This window comes from Rousettus aegyptiacus, unplaced genomic scaffold (genome assembly GCF_014176215.1).
Source record: "Rousettus aegyptiacus isolate mRouAeg1 unplaced genomic scaffold, mRouAeg1.p scaffold_m13_p_17, whole genome shotgun sequence".
NCBI lineage: Eukaryota > Metazoa > Chordata > Mammalia > Chiroptera > Pteropodidae > Rousettus > Rousettus aegyptiacus.
This window is the reverse complement of record NW_023416292.1, coordinates 26,670,088-26,686,100: the sequence shown is the minus strand read 5'-3', so window position 1 is coordinate 26,686,100 and position 16,013 is coordinate 26,670,088. Positions and strand designations below refer to the sequence as shown.

At 62.4% G+C, this 16,013-nt stretch overlaps 2 protein-coding genes and 1 long non-coding RNA gene across 6 annotated transcripts; 1 reads left to right on the top strand and 2 right to left on the bottom strand.

Annotated features, from left to right (window-relative positions):
• Positions 1–4,317: 4,317 nt before the first annotated feature.
• Positions 4,318–8,096, bottom strand: C2CD4D (C2 calcium dependent domain containing 4D). 4 transcript variants are annotated; one of them, XM_036235240.1, is made up of 2 exons: positions 7,540–8,096; positions 4,318–5,845 (listed from the first exon to the last, which is right to left on the bottom strand). In XM_036235240.1, exon 2 carries the CDS (start codon positions 5,467–5,469, stop codon positions 4,423–4,425), a length of 1,047 nt encoding a protein of 348 aa, XP_036091133.1. In that variant the 5' UTR covers positions 5,470–5,845; positions 7,540–8,096; the 3' UTR covers positions 4,318–4,422. The 4 variants fall into 4 exon arrangements, with proteins under 4 accessions (XP_036091133.1, XP_036091131.1, XP_036091134.1 ...); XM_036235238.1 differs by lacking the exon at positions 7,540–8,096 and adding an exon at positions 6,510–7,082; XM_036235241.1 differs by lacking the exon at positions 7,540–8,096 and adding an exon at positions 6,188–6,369.
• Positions 8,097–8,271: 175 nt separating this feature from the next.
• THEM5 (thioesterase superfamily member 5) lies at positions 8,272–13,267 on the bottom strand. Its single transcript, XM_016126041.2, has 6 exons — positions 13,145–13,267; positions 12,142–12,343; positions 11,589–11,730; positions 9,518–9,628; positions 9,125–9,249; positions 8,272–8,805 (listed from the first exon to the last, which is right to left on the bottom strand). The coding sequence occupies exons 1-6, from the start codon at positions 13,265–13,267 to the stop codon at positions 8,762–8,764; spliced, it is 747 nt and encodes a 248-aa protein (XP_015981527.2). The 3' UTR covers positions 8,272–8,761.
• Positions 8,953–11,788, top strand: LOC118612950. Its single transcript, XR_004955305.1, has 3 exons — positions 8,953–9,179; positions 10,148–11,491; positions 11,606–11,788. It is a non-coding gene; the product is annotated as an uncharacterized LOC118612950 (long non-coding RNA).
• Positions 13,268–16,013: the final 2,746 nt, after the last annotated feature.

The following is a 16,013-nucleotide window of genomic DNA, read 5'->3' as shown; positions in this document are numbered from 1 at the left end:
GCTTCTGCAGGTCCTGGGTGCCACCTCTCTCCTGCACAGCCTGGGCCCAGAGTTTGATTAGCTGGGCCTGGCTCTCCTGGTTACCCAACAGGCCAGCTGGCCAGGGGCCAGGCTGCATAGGGGAGGCTCCCTGGCACCGCCCCCTGCCCTCCCTCCCCGCCGGTAAACAGCAGCAGCCAGAAGCCAGCCACGCCACCGCCTCGTGACTCACGCACCCCCACCTGGTGCACGTGGCCCTCGGCGTGGAGAGGCCAGGCAGCTGTCCCCTCCCTCTGCTGCCTTCCCATTTCGCCACCCTCCACTCCTGCCCCACCTGGAGCACACAGCACTCTGCTACCATGAGCAACTACCCCCGCCCCCCAAATTCCTGGGCAGCTCCCAGAGTCTCCAAGGCTGCAACCCAAGGGACAAAGGTCAGAAGCGGAGGAGGACTTTCCACGTCTCCAGATAGGAACCAGGGGCTAGGGAGTGAGGAAAAGCGGAACGGAAATCTCCGGGCAGCTTCTCGCACGCAGAGTCCGAGGGCGTCTGTGTCTCCGGCCTCTGATCAACCCCGCGTCCTTGCGGTAAAGGCGGGGCCCATGCGTCTGTGTGTGTGTGTGCCGTTCTCTGGGTGGGCTTGGAGGACGGAGCCAAGCGCTCCGAAAACACCTCTCCACCCAGCGCCCTCCAGCGGACAAGAGGGGCCAGCAAGACGCAGGGGCCCGAGGGACCAGGGCGGGGGAGAGCTGGGCCCCTGCCCTCCTGCTCGCCTTTCGCTCTGCGGACGGCTCTGCTTCCATGCCGGGTCCTCTCTGGGCCTCCCTGCAGCCTCTCCCATTTTCTGTCCGCTCTTCCCTCTGATCTCGTCTCCTCTTTAAGTCCGTCTTCCTCGGTGACTCCGGTCTCCCAGACCCTTCCTGACCTTCCAGCCGTGGGCACAGTATGAAGCCCTGCAGAGTGCCTGGGGAGGGGCCCCTGGCGCTGGCACCACGCTGGGCAGCCCTTCCTGCCCCAGATGCCGCAGGAGTGGCCGCCTCTCCCAGCTGCACCACTTCGTGCCAGCGTGTGGGATGGGGAGGAAGTGACAGGGAGGGGGGCAGGGGCTTGGAAGACAAGGTCCTGGCCTCTGGGCCTATGTGAGTCACATGCTTCTTAGACATTCTCATGTCTCTACCCCTTCTCTGCCCTAAGCATCGATGGCTAGGGTCCTTCCTTCCCGGGGCAAGGGGGTAGGTCCCTTGGTCACCCTTCCAGGAAGGATGCTGAACCTTCCTCCCTCCTGCTCCAACACAGCCCCTTTTCTGGATGAATCAGTCCTTTCAAAGAGGGCCAGTGGGTATTTCCTCCTAAAATACATACCTGTATTCTTGGGCAAGGTGGAGACTGATAGAGATCGAGAGAATCATTTCCCCCCACGTGCCCCGGTTCCCTTATCAAGCCGGGCATCTCAAGGCAGGGGGCACGCACCCTGGAGGGTGTGGAGGCCGGTGGTGGTGGCTTGGAACTGGGGAGCAGTCACCAACTTCTCTTTCTCCTCCTCCCCACCCCCTAAACCGCAGAAACCACTTAAAGCTCAGTGCAAGCCTGCCCTGCCAGGGAGGGCCCGGCTGTGGGGTGGAGAGCGTGTGGGCCTGGTGTGGCCTGCGAGCCTCTCATGGCCCTGGCCCCATCTTCCAAGGGCTGCCCCTCTGCAAAAGCCTGATCCAGTGATTACGGACCATCTTTCTTTGGGTCCTCTCTAGGAGGTCCATGTCTGGGGACACCTCAACCCAGGGCAGGGACTCAGCGAGGGGGCTGTACCCCTCCCTCCGTCATCCATTAAAAAGTAGGCCAACCCAGGCTCTATAAACAGCTATAGATCTCACAGCCTCTGCCCCTCCCCCTCCCTGTCACAAAGGCCACTGTGGGTGGAGGGAACAGTTGGAGTTTGACCCCAGGTCCGGGCCCTGGACTTTCCACGGTGACCCTGCCCGTACCACTCCTCTATCCTCTGTCAATTAACATTTGTGGTCACTCAGGCGTGGACAGGGCGAGGAGGATGGAGAAGCAGGAGCTCTGAATCTGGCAGCCAGAAAGCCTGGCTGAGAACGTGGCCTGCCACGACGAGTTCAGTCACCGCAGCAGTAGAAACCGGCTGTCCGCCCGTGCTCGTGAGCGGCTCAGCGGCCACAGCGGTCGGCACTCGGAGCGGTTCTTGGGAGCCCATGTGCTCCAGGGCATGTTTCTGTGGCTTTAGCCAGCCCGAAAGTCCCTCTGGGGACACTGTGGCCTCCATTACAGGGGGATGGTCCACAGCGGTGACCACCGAGTGAACGGCTCCTGCGTGGAGTGGACTCGAACCCAGCCTCGCAGCCTCCTCTGAGCAGCAGGATGCAGTGCGTGTGTGTGTGTGGGGGGTCTGCGTGGAGCCACAGCCCTAAACTTTCCCTGAAGCTAGGTGATCCCCAGTGACACTTCACCTCCTGATCAGGCTCCGAGGTAAGATGGGGACACACCGACCTCAGCGTGACAATGAACTGAGAAGCACAGGTAAAGTATAGGACCTGGCACGAAGGAGTCGATTTAAAAAAAAAAAATGTTTCAGGGCTCCCTCGTCTTTCCATCGCTATGGTCGTCCCTTCTCAGCCCCCGGCCCGTCCCCCGTGCCCTTCCTGTCTCCTTTCAGAACGTCGCCCGCAAACGCCATTTACATCTCACTCGTTCATTTCGTAACTTGTCTGATCCCCACGTGTGGTTCGATCACTCCTGCGTCCGACGCCTGGCTCCCCGCTGGCCTGACGAAGGTGTGGACAAAGGTTAGATGACAGCGACGTTTCTTCCCAGCTATTTTCAAATGGGCACGAGATCCAGCCGCTTGTGAAAGGTCGTTGCGGAAGGATTCGGGGCTGAAGTAGAGGACAGTACTAGGGATAGAGCTAGACCGAGGGGTGGCCTTCGTGGACTGAATGGGGCGGAGCGCCATCATCCTAGAGAAGGAGGAGCCCCCTTTCAGAGTGCCCTGGTGGGGAAGTGACATTATGAAGAGGTGACGAGGAGCCCGGACTCTCCGGGGTTGAATCCTGGTTCTCCCTGCTAGGTGAGTCGAGTCCAAGGTCGCACTGATAATCGCAGTACTTAACCCGCATGGGAGTTGCAGGGAGGAATAAAAGACTCGACTGGTCCTTGGAATGGCAGTTCCTTGCCTGGTGATAATCAGTTAGCTGTTGTCACTTGTTTTTATTCGGTCAATGCTACCACCTGGCGGACATCTGGCGCAAGAGGTTTCCCGGGCCCTGGGTGGGGGCTCAGGGGAGGGGGCCGGGGAGAAAGAACTGGGGAGCGATCTGAGCGGGAGAGGCGTGGGTGCCGTCGCACTGCACGAGCCGAGGGTTCCAGCGCGCTCAGCCCTGGTTCCGGGCAGCGTGGAAAACGAGAAAAGGCCTGGAGGGAGGGTGGGGGAAGACGCCTCAGGCAGGTCCCTCCCTCCTTCCCCGCTCCCCTCCTCCCGGCCCGGCCCGAGCCAAGAGGAACCTGCTTCGGAAGGTGGAGAGACAGAGAATAAGGTCACTGCTGACGTCAGGGACGTGCGCACAGGAGGCGAACACGGTCTGACCTGCATTTCTCCATCCTCCTCGCCCTCTCCCTACTCCTGCCGCGCACTGTTCTGGATGGCCCCCAGCGCCCACACTCAGGCAGGACTCCCTCCCCCCCAGAGTCGTCAACCCCTGGGACGTTATTATGTCGGCCGTTTAGTGCCTAAGTGCCACTCTGGCTCTTGGCTCTGCCTCCGCACCCCCCCCCCCCCGGGTGGCACAGGGGCAGAAGGGACAGGCAAGAGAGAGGACACCTGAAGGCTCCGTGCGCTATAGCCTGAATCTCTTCACTCTCAAGGCCCAGAAGTGGCATCTCTCTTCAAGACGGATGTGGGTTGGAGCGGAGAGGCAGACGGTGGGGTGGGGGGAGCCCTGAGGAGACCCCAGGGCAAGATGGCTTATTGGGTTTCAGTCACGGAGCTTTTTTTCTGGAGTGGCTCGGAGATCCGAGGGCCCCCAGAGAGGGTGGGGACCTTGTTGGATAGGGAGGCAAGGGCCTACCCAGCTCACACCCAGTGAATGGGCTGCGGCCTCTCTTGGGGATGGAGCCCGGGCCTGCTGCGTGTTTCACCAGCTCCCTCGGCATTTCCGGGGTCTGGTTCTTCTGACGCTCTCTCCAGTTTGAGGGCCACTGCTCCGGGTCCTCTCCAACTCAGACGCTCCGAATGAGCTGCTTCCCTCCCTGTATGGCCAGGGCAGAGGGAAGTGGGTAGGCTGCAGACTGAGAGTGCAGGGTGCCCCAAAGGGGACAGGTCCAGCCAGAGACCAGAGACGGAACTTTTATTAGTAAAAGCAAATACGTGCTGGGCGGATGGAAGGAGTGGGGGCCGCACACCCCGGGAGGACTCCTGGAGAGGACAGACTCCGCCTACAGGCTGAGATGCGCAGGCGCGGGGGAGGCTCCTGGACCCGGGCCCCCACCCAAGGGGGGCAGTAGGGCGACGAGGGGCGTCTCGCACTCCCCCAGCAGCACGTCCCTGCGCAGCCCTGCGCCTCTGTCCAGCACCTTGGCCTTTAGACTGCGGGCGGCCAGTTCTGGAGGCCCGAGGTCGTCGAAGAAGAAGTCTTCGTTGAAGATGGGGTTGGCGCTGCACCTGACCACACGGCTCCGCTGGCCTCGCGGCCGCACCCGCGGCCGCAGCCCCAGCACCACGAAGCAGCCGCCGCCGGGGCCGGCCCGCGCGCAGGGGAGGCCCTCGGCGCTGACCAGGCGCAGCCGCAGCCGTCCGGGCCCGGCCTGGTACTCGGCCGAGAGCCGCAGCTGCCCGCCGCGGGGCGCGAGGCGCAGCACGCTGTCCTTGGTGGGCCGCAGCTGGCAGTACAGGAAGTCCAGGTGGAAGAGCGGCGGCGCAGGTGGCCCCGCGCGGCGCGGCGCGTGCGGGCTGGTGTCCTCCGAGCTCGCCTCCTCCGGGGACAGCGACGGCGGCCGGGGCGACCGGGCCTGCGGCGAGCCGAAGGGCGACGACTCGGGCGACGAGGCCGTGTCGCTGTCGGGGACCCAGCAGAGGCGCAGGTCCGGGGCGGAGACGTGCAGCCGGGCGAGCGCCGGGGGAGGCCCGCGGGCCGCGGCGCACGGCGGCCGGTGGAACAGGGACTCGCGCCGGCGCGTGTGCGGGCTCTCGGGCAGGAAGGCCCAGCCCTCGCGGCCCGCCAGGTGCGGCAGCGAGCAGGCCGCGGGCAGGCCGCGGCCGCCCGCCTCGCGCGCCGCGGGGGGCTCGGCGCCGCCGGGGTCCGGGAGCCGCGGCGGGATGAAGAACTGCGGGATGCGATCGGGGGTGAGCACGTTGGGGCAGGTGCGCGCGGGCGCGCCGGGGGCCCAGCGCTTAGGGAAGCGGCTGCAGAGCGCCCACCGGGTCGCGGGCCTCGCGGGCCCCACCGTGCCCACCCCGCAGCCGGCTTTCTCCAAGAGCCACATGCGGTGGGTGGGGGGTGATGCGACTGTCAATCCCTCGAGGCCAGCCGGGGCCGCACGCCGCGTCTCAGCGGGGCTGGGCTGGGCCAGGGCAGAAGAGGCGCGGGACCTGCGCGGCGTTAGGGAGGTGCATGCACCCCGCGGAGCCGCGTCCTCTCCTTGCGCCCACGGCGCTGCGCACGGCCCCTATTTGAGTAGGAAACACCGAGGGCAGAGAAGCCAGGGTCCCGGGGAGCAAAGAAGGGGCTCACGGCCGGACAGTCACATTTTCAGACGCGGGCATCGGACATCCGGAAGACACAGACTCTCCCACTGGCACTAAAGGGGTCACTCGCTTCAGAGGGAGAAGGCCCGACACACCCACTAGAGGCCTGGGCTCCTGTTAGGGGACCAGAGTAACACCCGCTTATCAGAGTGTCTGTAGTCACAAACAGGGACCCAGATGCCAAACCGCGTTCATACAAGCACCCCCAGGGTGGCCAAACCACCCCCTCATTTGAACACTCAGGCTCTCCTCCAAGATCTGGTCTGGAACCTATAAGAGCCCCCCCACCGCATCCCCTGATTCCCCCTCCCCACGCTCTGGCCGCGCCGTGCTCCCCTGTCCCACCCGCAAACTTCTCTGGGCTGAGCCGCCCTTCCGCCCCAGCCCCCCTGCCTCCTTCAGCTTCTCCTTGGCCTTCCTGGGTCGCCCCAGGCCAGCGGCAGACCGGATGCACACCTGGCTGCTGACCTGCGAGAGCCCAGGGCTGGTCCAAGGAGACGCAGGCCCCTCCTCCGCATGGGGGGCACAGAATCTCACCCGCCTTAAGCTCTGCCGGGGCTGGTCCCTGCCCCCCAGCCCCACCCCGGCCCGAGGGCGCAGGGCGGGGCCGGCCGCTGGGCCGCCCTTCCACCGCCTACTCCTTTATGCCTGAGAAACCGTGTAGCACAAAGGCAGCATTGACTCCCCGCCAACCCCGGCGAGCCCCAGGAGGTAGCGCCGGCGCGCGCTGTTTGAGCCCGCGGTGGGCTCGGGCGGGCGCCAGGGGTGCGGGCCTCACCTGTGCGCCGCCGCTGGGCCCTGACCTCCGGCCTGGAGGCGCGCGGAGCGTGCCGCCGAGCGGCTGCCTCTCCCGCCTGCTCCCCCAGACCAGTCCTTCTGGGAGGAGCTGGCAGGGGCCCCTGCTGCCTGCTGCCTACGTATGACCTCCTTTCCTGGATAAACACAGCTCTGTCTCTGCGGCCATCAGCCAGGCCTCCTTAACTCCTTCCTCCAGCCCGGTTTCTGGCAGCGAGCCAATCGCGTTCCCCTGGCCGCCTCTGTTGGGGTGTTGAGGAGGGCAGCTTCAAAGAGCGAGGGGGCCAGCAGGGGGCCTCCCCGCTTGGTGCCACACTGGCCCCGCCCCAGCCCTCCTAGGTGAAGCCCATAGCCATGGCCACACAAATCACATTTTCTGCCTAGCTCTCCTCCCGGGAGCCCTGCCTTGGCCCCATTACGCCAGTCCTGGAGCCATTCCAACGGCTGCCAGACAGAGTGACTTTCAGTGGCTACTTCTCTGACATACACCGGCCCAGGAAAAAGTGACCAGGCTCGAGATTTCTGGACATAGAGGCACCGAGCACAGAGCTGGCTCCGTCAGTGGGTCAGAGTCAGGTTGTCCTGCGCTACCCCATACTTGGCAGAAGGCCTTAAACTGTAAACATAAGGGATGTCGCCCCTCCCCCACATCCTCCCTGCCCTCCCCGGAGGCAGAGCCTCGGAAGCTCTGCCCACTGCCAACAAAACGAGCCCTGGCCTGCACGGCGGGCACGTGGGCCCGCCCGCCAGCCTTCGGTCTCTCAGTGGGGTCCAGCTCGTTTCCCCTCTAGGTCTCTCAGTGGGGTCCAGCTCGTTTCCCCTCTAGGACGTCGCTCCGGCGGCGTGGCCTCTCCCGCTACCACCGCCCCCTCAGCGAAGTTCGTTCTCTGCCGCCTGAGTGGGTCTTCGGTCTCTGCCCCAACTTTAAGCCTCAGTGTGGCCAAAGGTTCCGTCTTCGGCCCCGTTCCCTGTCCGGCTTTTCTCTCCCCTCCTCTCCCCATCGCTCTCCTCACCTCCTCTTCACTTTTGCTCAGCATAATCCACTCCCAGGAGGTCCGCGTCTGTTTTCATGCTGATGATTCACGAGCTGGGTCGGCAGCTCATCAGTCTGGAGCTCCAAATCACGACGCCCAGGTTCCCACGCCCAGGTTTATTACAGCCAGAGAGCCCAGGGGGATCGAGCTGAGCCCACGCCCGGGTTCCCACGGTCTCTCGCTGCGTGGCCAACGCTCCATGGGCACTTCGAGCTCGGTGAAACTGAGCTCGTTACCTCGCCTGACCTCAAGCTTGCTCCCCTCTATTCCCGGTGGTGCCACCTGGAAGCCGGAAGCGCGCAGTCACCCCCAAAAGCTCCCCCGCGCAGATCCGCTACACACAAGTGGCGGCGCGGTCCCGCGCACTGGGAACACTTCCCTGCCTCATCGTCACGGCTCTGGCCAGTGTCAGGCCCTCACTAGCCCTCGTGTGGAGCCCCATTGGGGGTCTCCTAAGCAGAGCTCCCACCGTCAGTCTCGCTGACCTCTTAATGCCACCAGAGTCATCTTTCTAAGGAACAAAACTTCGTGTCATCCCCCAGCCCAAACGCTGCTACCTGCAAGACAAAATTCCAACTCCACGGCAGGGCTTCTGAAACCACCTGGCGGCCGGCCCCCGCCCGCTGCCCTCGTCTCTTCCGTCAGCTCCCGCCCCACGGAAGCCCTGCGTGTTCCGCCTGTGCGCCAAGATCGCCGTGCCCTTTCGCCCGTCCGCCCCTTTGCTCTTCCTGTGCCCTGCCTGCCTGGCGAACGCCGCTTAACTTTTGAGACTCGGTTCAAGCAGAGCTCTCTCTGGAAAGCCTTTTCTGATCTCTTTTATTGAGGAAAATGGACCCCTTTCTCCCTTTCGGTGGGCCGCAGGGACCGTGCACACACTCTGCCTGGCCCGAGGCGGTGTGTCTCGAGGTCAGGGGCCCTTTCGGTGCAGTGTGCTCGGCACCTCGCTGGCCTGGGGCCTGGCAGGTGAATTCTTCTGTCGGTGCCAGCTGAGGAGGCGGGGAAAGGAGCGCCTGCGGAGGGTTTTGTTACCCAACCGCGGAAAGGTCTGGGGCTGAAAACTTTGCTTACTCAGAGGAACGTGCGCCCTCCCTCTCCTCACTGGGCCCTTCCCCTGGGAGCCCCCCCACCCCCGGCCTGTGGCGTGGCGGGTCCAGGCGGGCAGGGCAGGCAGGGGTGGGCTCTCCTGAAGGCATGGCGACTGTCAGGGGGACAACCCCTCTTCCAGAGGCAGCCGAAGGAAAACACCTGCAAGAGAAGGGCGAGCCGAAGGGCAGGGGCGAGGCGGAGGCGGCGGGCGCTTGGCGGGCACGCTGGGCATTTGCATCCAGTTGCCCAGCACCCAGCCCTTGTCCTGCGGTGCAGCATGGGCAACTCACACGTAGGGGGAAAAAAAAAAATCCCAGGGCGGCTCTGCCTTCCTCACCCGTGTCTGCAGGAGGCACCCTGCCCCCAGCTAAAAAGCCGAGCCCAGCTCCAGACTGGGTCCTTGGCAACCCCCCCCCCTTCCGTTTGCTCCAGGGGCAGAGGTGCCAAGACAGGGACTGTGGCCGAAGCACCTGCTTACCTGAGGACTTGACGTAGACCGTCTGCTGGTCTCTGCTCTGGATGACGCAGCACAGGTGAATCTTCTGGTCCTCAATCTTTTCCACATCAATGTTCATTACAGCCAGAGAGCCCAGGGGGATCAAGCTGGGAGAGGAGGCGGCTGAGCTCATCCCCCGGCCTCCCCCCGACCCCCCTGGCTCGCCCATCCTTCTTTTCATCCCACCCTGCCTCAAGGACTCAAGGGGCTCTGGGCTCAGGGGCCACCCGCCAGCCCCCAGGGTCAGAGGGCAGCGGGGGGCCGGGGAAGGGGAGTGACAGGCTCCCTCCAGCACTCCGGCTGCCGAGGATGGCCACCCCCTCACTGCTGAAAAGGGCCATGACTTTGGCCAACACTCCCGGGATCCATACTTACTTTTTGAACCTGATGTTGAGGCTTAGCGTTACCAGCCCCTCTCCGACCAGGTAGGCAATTTTAGAAAAGGTCTCGTCTACCATGGTTGACAGGGACCCTCCGTGGGCAAACCTGGGGTGGGGCGGGGAGCGAGGCCAGGGCTGTAGTGCCGGGCAGACTGGGTCCTGGGCTTCCCCCGACCCCACAACCCTGCGTGGAGCCGCCCTGCCTCTGCTCCTCGCCAGGAAAGGAAAGGAAACGGAGTACGACCTCCTCCGATCGAACCAGGCATGACCAGCGTGTGTTAGCGACCGCTTGCCACACTTAATTTATTTCACCGGGAAAATTTTTTTTTCCTGGTAGAGTTAATAGAAAAGTTCAGTATTCACCTAGACGTTCACCTGTGTCCTTTGTCACAGCCTTTAAATTAACCGGTGAATATAAATACCCGTTTCCGCGAGTTCTGTGAGCTGCTCTAGCAAATTAATCGAACCCAAGGAAGAAGGTGTGGGAACTTCTGATGTGTAGCCAAGTCGGTCCGAAGTTGTGAGTGGTCTGGAGACCTACTACTCACGATCAACGTCTGAAGTGGGGGGAGGGGGGGCCTGTGGGACGGAGTCCTTCACCTGTGGGATGTGACACTATCTCCAGGTAGACAGTATTAGCATTGAGATGAATTGGAGGACACCCGGCTGAAGTCGCAGGAAATGGCGTGGCATGGGCGAAACCCTCGCGTTTGGCGACCGGAAGTGTCAGAAGGGGAGCGTTCTGTGCAAGCGGGCCGGGGGACACACAGGGAAGACACGGCAGAAAGAGCTGGGGTTCTCCCTACACGGGAGGCGGACTGAACGGGGTGTACACGATCCAGCAGTCATGTCCTCCCTGGACACCCCCAGTCCGCCGGCCTCAGCCCTGGAGGGTGCGTCTCTGGCCTCCTCTACCCCATCTCCACGAGCCCCCAGACAAGAGCCAGCTACACTTCACCCCAAGCCTGCCTTCTTGGGGTTTATCCTCTTCCAAAGGGAGGCGATCCCAGGCCCGCGCCGGGCTCTGACCTGGGCCCCCCGTGTCTGCATACACTCGTGGGGAGAGCGGCGTCCCCACAGAAGAGGCCTCCGAGATGGCCACGGTGACCAAGGGCTGCGGTCTCTCTCCACCGCCTGCAGAGGTGCTGACACCTGCTACGTCTCTGAATTCTCGGGCCTCGGGCCTCGGCACCCTGCAGCTGCTCCGCCCTCTCCTCGCCCTTCCTCGTAGGAGCGCGGGTACCGCCGACGGCCTTCAATGGCTGTCCGGAGCAGACTCAGGGATGGAGGAGGCAGATGGCCGTGGACTTGGTGGTTAGGCCCTTGGCAAGAGGCTCAGGGCCGGCCTGACTGATCTTGTGGGTGTGTTTATGTCCAGAGTGAGTTCTTTCCTGAGTCTGGAGGCTGCAGAGCACCGCGGAGAGAGCAATGGACTTGGACTTGGAGTGCCCAGCTCCTGGACTAGAGTCCTGCATTTGACCTTGATGGACTGTGCTACCTCGGGCAAGTTACCTTACCTCTGCGTCTGAACTCGCCCCGGGGTAATACGTGGTGTGGACAGATGGTGTCGGACAGCTGTGTCGTGCTTTATGGTGCACGAGCCACACACGCCGGCCCACAATAGCGAACCTCTCAGGCGCTCTGGCAAATAGATATCATCGCCCCAGGGTTCAGATCAGGAGACGGAAAGCCAGAGGCCAAACTGCTTGCATGGGGTCCCAAGGCCAGAAGTGGCAGAGCAGGACTGGAAGCCTGGCTCCTAAGTCTAGCTCGCTCTCTTCCAAGTTCACTGCATTCCTCTGTAAGGGGCTTCTGAGACCTCTTCTCACCGGAACATTCCCAGACTCAGTCAGGAGGCTCCCCTTCACCTGTGCAGCGGGACTGGACCAGATGACCCGGCCGTCCTCCCAGGCCTGACAGCGTGAGGCTGAAGCCCAGTGCACCCCCCAACCCCGCTCCTTCGGGAGAGGTACAGCCCCGGAGCCCGGTGCACGCGGGATCCACGGGTAAAGCCCAGCCCAGGACGCAGCCAAGGCCGCCCACCCTGTCGCAGCCTGTAGTCTTACCCTGGGGTCCCCTCCAGGTAGGGACCTGGTTGGAAAAGACAGACAGCCTTCTTCTGGGATACGTGGAAAAAGATGACGTACTCGAAGCCCTGCCCGTCCGCCTGGAATCCCCTGGTGAAGAGGCGCGTGTCCTCTGTGTCTGCTGCGGAGGGATCAACAGGCGGCGGTGTCCCGGCTGGAGAACGAGGTGCTGAGGGCGTGCCCAGGCCTGGAGGGGCGGGGGCGGAGGGCGCCCCACCCCCACCCCGAGGCCTTTTGGGGTGGGGGAGGGGGGCTTGGGATGCGGCGGGAGGGCAGTTCCCGGGTGGTGCCTCTGGGGTGCGCTCTCTTCAGATGGAAGGTGGGGTGCTGGAGAGCGGACGGGTCGCTTCCATCTACCTGCCTGGGGCTGCAGCACCGGTGGGGTGCGGACGGAGACACCAGAATGAAACCCTGGCTGAAGCCTGGGTGGGGGGCTCGTGACCTTCGCTCCCAAGTGCCTCTGAGCACAGGGAAGGGGGCTGGGCTGGGCGGCTGGGACCCAGCGCTGTCGCCCTCTCAGGCCAGGCCTTACCCGAGGTCACTGCTAACTCGAAGGGCAGCTTGAGCCCTCGGATGTGGTCTTTGTTGGACTTGAAGGAGGGTATTTTGACCCAGTCGTCGGTCTTGGTCTTCTCCAGGAATTCCTGGTACAGGCTCAGCATGTCTGGACACCAGCTGGCGTTGGGAAGGGCATAATCCTTCAACTCGGTCTTCTGCAGGCAGAATCTTGAGACCTGGGGAGGAAAATTCAGGGGGACTAGCGGGGCTTCCTGGGAGCTGCCGCACGGGCTGCGGGACTTCCCGGTAGTGTGCACTTGGACTCGTGGGGGGCCCCTCGGTCTCCCCCCCCCCCCCCCCCCGCCAGAGTCCCTTGAGGGAAATGGCCCATCTTCCTTCTTTGCGCAGGGCTGGGAGCCCCGCGTAGGCGTCTGCTCCATTGTTTTAAAACCTGTGAGCTGCATCGTACAGATGGGGAAGCTGGAAGAGGGCCAGGGCTGCCAGGCTGTGAGCGTGAGAGCTGGTGGTCAGGTGAGAGCCCCTCAAGGGTCGCTGGATTCTCTAGGGCGGTTGACCACAGGTGGCCAAGGCCACGTTCACCACCCCCTCACTTGAGGGGCTACTTCGGCTCTGTCTACAGCTGCGGGCATGGCGTGGCAGGCTTTGGGCTTCCACAGAGGTGTGGTACCATTCGTGGGACTAGGCATCAGGTGCCCACACGCCAATCGCAGCTGCAGGCAGTGAGCCAGCCGCTGGCCAGGACCACACACAGGCCCCTCTCTCTGGGGATGCTCCCGGTCAGCCACAGCACCCCGAGCATCATGGAAGGAGAGTGAGTCACTGGTGGCCACACAAAAGCAGACGGGAAGAAATGGCCTTCTTGCTCTTAGTTTCTGATCTGGGCTACTTGGGGTCCCAGAGCACCTTGCCCACCTACACCAGCCACGATCTAGGAAGGGGAGGTTTGGGGCGTTCCTTGTGCCCTAGGCCCCTGGGGGGAAGGGCTGTCCAACCTGCCGGGCTGGGGACATACTCACCCGGGAGTCCACAGAGTATCCGAAGGCTGAGGTAGAGCTGAGTCCGGGCGGGATGCGGGGGCCACCAGGTAGGGCTCTGCGGTGGCCCAGTCTTGCTGCCGCTTGGAAGCCTGTCCTGATCATGGCGAGCACCGATGTGAGTGAGCTCCTTTCAGCCGCGCTTTGGGGCCGTGGTTGCAGCTCCCTCTCCGGCCCCTCTCCTTTCTAGCTTGCACTTGTCATCAGTCGGCTTTTATTTCTGGGGCAAGGTGGAACTGGTTTGACACACCTCAAAATGCTTGACACCTTTATCTGGTCCCAGCCGCACCCCGTACCCTGGATGGGGCAGATGTTGCTATCTGGCAGGACTAGCTCCAATTCAGAAAGGGTGTTTCTTAAAGGAGCAGGGAGGCACGTGAAGAAGTAGGGAGGGCTCGGGGAGCTGGCCCGGAGCTTTGTGGGAAGAAGCCAAGAGAACGCCCGGGAAGATAAGGGAGGGCTATCTCTTCATGGGCGTGAGGTGCGTGTGTTGGTGGGGCATTTGTGCCGTATGCTCCCCAAGCTCTGGTATGATTCTGGGACTCAGGAAACCAAGTCGCAGCCCTTAGCCACCCACTTCTTTTGCCCCAGACAAGGAGGAGCACAGGGAAGCCGGCATCTGCTGGTCCCCGCAGGGGATCGGGGTCAGAAGGGGCAAATCTTGGAGAGGACAGAAAATCGTTTAGGGGGAAGCAGCGTGGCGAGGGCACTCCAGTGTTTTGGGAACCCCAAGGAGGGGTGACGGGGGCAGACAGTGCTGGGGCGACGTGGGGCAGTGGAGGCTTCTTTGGTGGGAAGCCCGGAAAAGACAGCTGGCTCCGAGCGGAGGAGCGCGAGGGGCACTCGGCCACAATCTGCAGGCCCGTGGGCCTTTTTTCTTGGCAGTGTTTCTTCTATTGACTTAAAACTGCCAGTTTTCAAGTAAAAGCACCAGTTTCTAGTTCACTAGAATAACACATATCCCAAGGGTCAGAACAGTGCACAGGTTGGAATTATAATAACGATAATGATGACATTTTGGCAGGTCCTGAAAGACCAAACTGATTTAATACAGACATGTAAAGATTTTATCCCACACTCCGTATTTGGCAAGAAGAGACTATAAATATATTCACCTCTGTGACGCTTTGAATGCAAATTCCTCCAGGACTGGGGGCACCAGTTTTTCGATGGATTCAGGGTCTGGGTCTAACCAAAACTATGTAAATGAATTGCCAACATTTAGAACCAGGGAGTTTCATACAAAACAGAAGGTCGGGGGTCTCTGGGGAGGGGGAAAGCTCTGGCGCATGCGCACCTTCACCCCTGCGCCCTCCACTCGTCCCAGGCCCCCCACGGCGCTGGGCAGCATGTTCCCTCCCCCAGTTTCTCCGTGTGACTCTGGATTTGGAAGATGGGACTTGAGGAGACAGGAGGGAAGGGGAAGGGGCCCGAAGAGGAAATGGGAGTGGGGAGGGGAGGAGCTCCACGGGGGGGGGGGGTCCTGGAGCCAGGGAGCTGGCCTAGCGAAGTTGGGAGGGGGAGACGCTTATCCCTAACCTCCCGCCTCCGGCTCCCTTCCCCGAGGAGGAGCCAGAAGCTGGACCGGAGAGGAGATCCTCGTTTCAGTGCCTGAGAGCCCCGTGGGGGCTGTGTGGTCACCCTCACACGGTCAGAATCTCTTTGCAAATCGTGCGGCCCGGCGGGGTGGGGGTGGGAGGGCGGATCTGCACCTCTTGTCACCTGACTGGAGAAGTAACACCCTCTGAGATCACAGGAAAAACATATATTGGCCTTTGCCCCTCATTCCTAGCAGGGAACTCCTAAATCCCTCGGAATATCCCATATCCCGGGGTGAAAGGAGTGTCCTTCGTTCTGATGAGTTGACTCCGCCTGGGTTCCAGGGATGGGGGCTGATCGCCAGAAAGATAAGCCATGATCAGAAGCTTGGGACTTTTACCCGCTCCTCCCCCCCTTCCGGAGGGGGAGAGGGTCTGGAGCCGAGTTAATGAATGATGGCTCCTGCCTGAGGAAGCCTCCACAGAATTCCCAGAGTCTGGGGTTTGGAGAGCTCCCAGGTCGGCACACCCCAACTCCTTGGAGACAGAAGCCGTCCCACGACTCGCCCTGGGCCCCTCTCCGCGTGGCTCTTCATCTGTGTCCTTTGTCACACAGCCTCCGTCCCGTGAGAAGCAGGGAAGCTTCACAGTGGCCCTGAGCTCTGGGAGCTGCCGGCAGACGGTGAAGGCCAAGGACGGCGGTGGCAGGAACTGCCGATTTGCCGCCGACTCAGAAGTCGTGGGTGACCTGGGGGCCCACTATCTCCTGGCTTCTGAAATGAGGGGGTGCCATCGTGTGGGACTGAGCCCTTCGCCTGCACCGGCTCTGGCTGGGGTCGGAACTAAATTGTGGGACGTCCAGCTGGGATCATGGAGACCCGCCCGGTGTTGGGGAAAACACCCTTCACGTCCAGAGTCGGACATGCCCTGTGGAGAGCGGAGGGGAAACACGGAATTTTTCTTGCAGATCCCCTCCCCCTCTAGTTGCTTCACAGTTTTTAGTTAAATCGACTTTCAAACATGTATGTCGTTATGGGTACGCAAATAACGTTTGCAGCCTTACCACGAATTGCAGTCACATTTCCTTTCTCGTGTAACTCCTCTTCCTTGAGTTGATGACCACCGAGGTTCAGCTGGATGCCGTGGTCCAGGGGACCGAAGGCGTCGACCCGTGGTTGTGATGATCACATGTCACCCAGCGGAGCAGCAGAGGTGACCGAGGCCTGGTGGGGTCAGTGTCACTTCTCAGGCCCGGGCCCTTTCTTCCCGTTTTCGGGCTCCCACATTTCAGCTCACGCCGCAACCCCGCCCCC

What these genes read in the sequence shown, in the direction of transcription:
- C2CD4D (XM_036235240.1), bottom strand. Translation starts at nt 5,469, where the DNA reads ATGTGGCTCTTGGAGAAAGCCGGCTGCGGGGTGGGCACGGTGGGGCCC.
- THEM5 (XM_016126041.2), bottom strand. Translation starts at nt 13,267, where the DNA reads ATGATCAGGACAGGCTTCCAAGCGGCAGCAAGACTGGGCCACCGCAGA. An exon ending in TACCTGGAGGGGACCCCAGG is followed by an intron (nt 9,629 to 11,588) that starts GTAAGACTACAG and finishes GCCCCACCCCAG; the next exon opens with GTTTGCCCACGGAGGGTCCC. An exon ending in GGTCTACGTCAAGTCCTCAG is followed by an intron (nt 8,806 to 9,124) that starts GTAAGCAGGTGC and finishes CTTCTCTTGCAG; the next exon opens with GTGTTTTCCTTCGGCTGCCT.